The 6243-nt window shown below is 36.4% G+C and overlaps 1 protein-coding gene across 2 annotated transcripts; it reads left to right on the top strand.

Moving 5' to 3' along the window:
* Window positions 1-236: 236 nt before the first annotated feature.
* LOC133295609 (external alternative NAD(P)H-ubiquinone oxidoreductase B2, mitochondrial-like) lies at window positions 237-5137 on the top strand. Of its 2 annotated transcripts, XM_061494457.1 has the most exons (10): window positions 237-502; window positions 965-1220; window positions 2020-2226; window positions 2440-2690; window positions 2891-3113; window positions 3255-3359; window positions 3794-4066; window positions 4168-4289; window positions 4413-4532; window positions 4635-5137. In XM_061494457.1, exons 1-10 carry the CDS (start codon window positions 411-413, stop codon window positions 4720-4722), a joined length of 1737 nt encoding a protein of 578 aa, XP_061350441.1. In that variant the 5' UTR covers window positions 237-410; the 3' UTR covers window positions 4723-5137. The 2 variants fall into 2 exon arrangements, with proteins under 2 accessions (XP_061350441.1, XP_061350435.1); XM_061494451.1 differs by having other exon boundaries at window positions 4168-4532.
* Window positions 5138-6243: the final 1106 nt, after the last annotated feature.

Below are 6243 nucleotides of genomic sequence, written 5' to 3'. Positions count from 1 at the left end.
GGTTGATTTATCGAAGTGAGATTTTTCACCTTATGTGCTCACACTAGTCACACTGAGAAGACGAGTTCACACACGTAACGTGAAAGGCACCGCTCAAAGCCTAAAACACACGCTGTTCGAAAATACCCAAAATAAAAATAAAAAATAAAAAAAAAACTTACACACACACGCAGTTCCTATTTGCTTCCTACCCTTCTCTCCCTCACTTCGGATTCTCTTTTGACCCCACTCTCTATTGCGAGACTCTTCTCTTTCTCTCTCTATAACTGCCTTATTTTCTCGCTCCCTTTCTTCTCTCTTCCTCTCTCTCTCTCTCTCTCTCTCTCTCTCTGTTTTCCCGGAATTGTGGACGCACAGATCTTTCCCCCGACAAATTTGGTGTACAAATTTCTGTACCGAGAAACAAAAAAATGCGGAGTTTCACTTTCTTCGAACGAGTTTCTAGAGCTTTCCGTGACCATGAGTCGCAGTTGAAGCTTGTGCTGCTCTGCACCACCGTAAGGTACCATCAACTTCAATCTTCTCTTCATTTTGCTTATTTATATCTGTTTTCCAAAAAATGAAAACTAGTTATTACTTGTTTTCTCTGTTTTTACTTCAGATCGTGCTTGCTTAATCTTATTTTCATCTGTAGTGTGGTGAATTTCACGTATTCTTTTTGTTATGAGGTAGATCCACTTATTGTCATAAAAATGAATTGTTCAATCTAGTTTTAAAATAAATTGTGAAAATAATTCTCTGATTCCATTTGCTTCTCTGATCCGCTGCATCAAATTATGCTCTGTTTTTTTTTTCTTTCTAATTCTTTACGGAGAGATTTCGTGTAATTATATGTATGTGTGTATGTATGTATAATAGATCAACAAAAACTTTGAAGGTCTTTAAAGAATTCTATACTTGACACGTATATTATAAATGTGTGATTTGCGTATGAATGAAGAGATGAACACTTTGGTTGATGCAGTGGTGGTGGTCTTTTGGCTTACGGTGAGGCTGTCGGTGCATCTGAAGCGGCGGTGACCGACAAGAAAAAGGTGGTGGTGCTGGGAACTGGCTGGGCAGGCACGAGTTTCTTGAAGAATCTGAACAATCCCAGGTATGAGGTTCACGTGGTGTCGCCTCGCAATTATTTTGCGTTCACTCCTTTGCTGCCTAGTGTTACCTGCGGCACCGTCGAAGCGCGCAGCATTGTTGAACCCGTCCGCAATATTTTTAGGAAGGTATGATGATGAAATCAGCCGGTTAGTCCCAATTTCTTACTGTTGTATTGTGGAATTGTTAATTAAGTTTAAAAAAATCTTTATAAATGATTAAAATTCGGTTCTATATGGTTTTAGTAGTCTTGACAATGATTGATAGAATAACACCTCTTTAAATTTCATTTTTCTATTTCCCGATATTTGGGGAAAATTACCTTTTATTTATTTATTTTTGGGCGGCCGGGTAGGGGGAGAGAGTTTACCTTTGTGTTTTATGAAGGAAGGATGGTTTAATGGATGTTGCCCTTACGAAAGAGGAGATACCTTTGCCTATTATAACTGGATATTTTCCATATCAATTTCAATTTCAATTTCAAGCCATCCATCTGTAACCTTATTTACAATAACCAATTACTGTTAACAGTTAATAATAAGCTGTTGGGTGGTCAACTTAATACTTATATTTATGTGTACAAGGTACAATGAGCACTAGACAATCTATATGGGCGCGTGCATGTATTTCCTATGGAGATTGTCACATTATGTGTTATATTTTCTGTGAAATAAACAGAGCTTTGGTCTCGTGTCAATTGTCATGTCTGGATGCAATGTGACTGTAGTTTTTCTTCACTGTTGTACGGGATATCATATATTTCTGTTCATCTAACAATTGGTTTATCTAAATCACACTTATGAGACTGTACCTCGTCATAAAGGAGTAGGATATGTTGGTACGATAATGAATTACTATTAGGAGATACACATTGTGATATAAGTAGTGGATATAACTAAACCCTTTTTCTTGTTTTCCTCCTAACAGAAAAAGGTGGACGTTGAATACAGTGAAGCAGGATGTGTCAAGATTGATGCAGCAAACAGGAAAGTTTACTGTCGATCTAATATAAGCAATAATTTGAACGTAAAAGAAGAATTTGTCGTGGACTATGACTACCTAATCATAGCCGTGGGAGCAAATGTCAACACATTTAATACTCCCGGAGTGGTCGAGAATTGCCATTTCTTGAAGGTAACTTCTTTAATCATATAGTGCATCATGTTAACATATATTTATGATGTACAGCATTAAAAAGTAAAAAGGCTTCATCCAGTTAAGAATTTGTAATGGGAGGAGAGGAAGGGGTCAAAATCCAATGATGATTTAAGTGTGATTTGATTCTGTTCATCCATATGTGTTTTTTGGTTTTTAGTTATCTCATGGACATGTGTTTACACTGTACAGGAAGTTGAAGATGCACAGAAGATTAGAAGAACCGTTATTGACTGCTTTGAGAGAGCAAGTTTGCCTAGTGTAAGTGAAGAAGAAAAGAAGAGAATTCTTCATTTCGCTATTGTTGGAGGTGGTCCAACTGGAGTGGAGTTTGCTGCCGCACTTCATGACTTTGTCATTGAGGATTTGGTCAGGTTATATCCTGGGATAAAAGATTTAGTTAAGATTACGCTTCTGGAGGCAGGAGATCATATTTTGAGCATGTGAGCATGAAACTCTCATTACACCTTTGTTCTTGTTAGCAACTTGTTTAATGATGCTTTGTAATCCATTATTTGTGTTTATGAGTGGGCATTTGAAAATATTTTATTCAGTCACAGATTTTATATGTGCAGGGTGGGAGGTTTCGTTGTTTGGAATGTACTAAGAATTTCTACGTTTTTATTCTCGTGCTCATTTTCAGGTTTGACAAAAGAATCACTACTTTTGCAGAAGACAAATTCCGAAGAGATGGAATTGATGTGAAAACAGGATCGATGGTTGTGAAGGTATCTGAGAAAGAAATATCTACTAAAGAATTGAAAAATGGAGGAGAAATTACTACAATTCCATATGGAATGGCTGTCTGGTCAACTGGTATTGGCACTCGTCCATTTATAAAAGATTTTATGGCACAAATTGGTCAGGTGTGTCTTTGGGAAATTTGACATTGTATTTGTTCTGATTCTTAATTCCATATCATGTTCCTCTTGTAGTTTGTATTTACTATTCAGCAAATGAATTTTACATTCATCATTTATTTACTCGACAATGATTATTCTGAACAGACTAACAGACGTGCTATAGCTACTGATGAATGGTTGAGGGTTGAAGCAACCAACAATGTGTATGCGCTTGGTGATTGTGCTACAATAAACCAGCGAAAAGTCATGGTACCTGATACTATTTCTCCATCATTTTATTTAATTAACATTGGACATTCTTACTAGTGTGCAACTGTGAATGCTGTGTGACACTCCGGCCATATTCCATTTTCATGGATAGACATTTCAGTATCAATACTGTAATATTGCATTTGGTTTTTATTTTGCAGCTTTTTTATCTGTCTTTCATTAGAGTAATATGTATTTAATTTTGATGGAATAGCAAAATCTCTATCATACTGTTAACAATTATACACGGAGCACACATCTTGCTTAATAACTTTGTGCTCACTGGTATTTATGCCTTGCTAAGCTAGCTGAATGTATTATACATAAAGCTAAACCTATTGACGATCTGGGACTTGTATGATTAGTGATATTTATTTGAATTTCAAATGTTATCTTTCTTCCTGTTAATTGTTGATTTGGGTTTTGGTATTTAGGAAGATATTGCGGCAATATTTAAGAAGGCTGACAAAGACAATTCAGGAACACTTACAGTCAAAGAATTTCAAGAGGTATTGGATGACATCTGTGAAAGATACCCTCAGGTGGAGCTATATCTGAAGAATAATCAGATGAACGACATTGCTGATTTGTTGAAGGAACCCAAGGGAGATGTAAAAAAAGAATCTATTGAACTGAATATTGAAGAACTCAAAACAGCACTTTCTAAAGTGGATTCTCAGATGAAATTTCTTCCTGCCACAGCTCAGGTGCATGTCATGTTATTTGCCTGTGGCATTCTCTTCAGTGGTATCTATCTGATTTTGTCTCCTCAGTGATATGACTTTGGGTTTCTGAAACTACATATCAGGTTGCATCTCAGCAAGGCACCTACCTGGCCAAGTGTTTTAACCGGATGGAAGAGTGTGAAAAAAATCCAGAGGGTCCTATCAGGTTCAGGGGAGAAGGGCGTCATCGCTTCAAACCCTTTAGGTATCAGGATCATTTTAACTTACTAGCTCTATGCTTTTATCATTCTCTTTACGTTGACATGCAAGGTTTTTCATTAGTTGGCCAATGTTTTACTCATTGCTACATGATTGATTGTTCCTCAAGGTACAAGCATTTAGGTCAGTTTGCTCCTCTGGGAGGAGAGCAGACAGCTGCACAGCTTCCTGGGGATTGGATTTCAATTGGACGAAGCAGTCAATGGATGTGGTATTCTGTCTATGCAAGGTATTTTGTTCCTTTCCGCTTAATTTTATTCTTAAAGCTGCCACACTTCTAAGACATTCTAATTACCAAGTTACTAAAGCTTCATTCAATGCTTTGAAACAGCAAGCAAGTCAGCGGGCGCACAAGGGCGTTAGTAGTATCAGACTGGATAAGACGCTTTATTTTTGGGAGGGACTCGAGTCAAATCTGAAAGAGTTTTAACATTTTCCGGAGTCTTGCAGTTGCAATATCTCATAGCTCGTCTACCTTGCATTTTATTTTAATATAGGAAATTTTTGTTTCAATTCCTAATTCTTTGAATAAGTACACAAGTAGACTCCCAGCGGGGATGTCACAGGTGGCATTTGTAATCATGCTTTACCACTTTTAACTTAAAAGTATCAATTTCTTACATACCCTTTCCCTTTTTCTTTCATGCTTTTGGTATTGGAATTGCGGCATTAGTGAATCTGGAAGTTTTACAGATTCATTTTGGAGAAGCTTGGTGATGTAAGTGTTAGCCCCTCATGCCTAATCGTTCATGTTATATGGATTGGATATTTTTGTTATTTTTCCATTTTTGGAATTTCTGCCCTAGGAAATAATTGAAATTCATACCAATGCTTTCTTGGATTGAACAGGGCTATATTTTTATTGTGTTTCTTCTGTCTTGCCACTTCTGTGTGAATCCAGAAATGAGTCCTGAAACAATTAGCCATCTGTTGGGAAGCCCACATGCCAGTTACGGGATTGTTTGGGATTTGCATTAAAGACATCTAAAATGGTTGCTTTTCTCAGTTACATGGTTGACTCCTTATGCTAGAGCCAACCTGGCCTACTGGTCTTGTAAACCGATAGTTCCTTTTGGTTTGACACCTGAGGGTGCCCTCCTTTTGGGTCCATACATAAAGGACCTCATCAGGGTGTTGATAAAACTAGCTAAACCGGTTTCAGTGAGGTCAATCAAATGGAGAGGTACGATATATGGAAATGATAACTACAGAAAACAATCATCTTTATTTTTCAAGAATTGAGGATATAAAAAGATGCGACCGTGATTCACTTGTTATTTTGAAATGGTATAGTAAGGGAAATGTTAGAAGAGGGTCTATTTGTGTTTATTTCAATAGAAATATGCTTATCATGTTATATGAGATAATTTTATCTCATGTATTACAATTTTTTTTTTATGAGATTCACTAAGAAAAAGAGAAACAGAAAAAAGTGGGTTTAATCATGTATTTGCATGTGACAATGAAACATATTTAACTTATTTTAAATAATAATATAGTTACCAAATAATGGTAACTCATTTGACGTATTAGAGCTAAACAGGTGGGGTAAGACCGTAAAAGTATATGTTTGATCCTCCTCAATATAATTTATTAAAATTAAATAGTATAGTTTTGTAATTTTGTCTTTTTTTTGTAGTTTGGTATACGGTTCTGTCATATTTTCCTCCTCTTGTATATGTGACACAATATGCTTTTTGTGATTTTGAATGAATCCGATGCATTTTTATATGAATATCTTTATTTTTATAATATGGTATCATAGCCAAGTTTTCTACCGGGCTATCGGGCTTATTCTACTCAGCCCAATAATACTAGGCCCATATTTATCCAGCCTCCTAATAAAGCTGGCCAAGTTGCTTCTTTTTAACTCATTTCCCCTAAATCAACTCACATGTGGCATTTGCCAAGCTTTGTACTCAGCCTTCACATAAGATCTT

This window comes from Gastrolobium bilobum, unplaced genomic scaffold (genome assembly GCF_033153095.1).
Source record: "Gastrolobium bilobum isolate Gb01-03AN ecotype WA unplaced genomic scaffold, APGP_CSIRO_Gbil_v1 utg90846, whole genome shotgun sequence".
NCBI lineage: Eukaryota > Viridiplantae > Streptophyta > Magnoliopsida > Fabales > Fabaceae > Gastrolobium > Gastrolobium bilobum.
Note: the sequence above shows the minus strand (reverse complement) of the source record. Positions and strands in the feature narration are given on the sequence as shown.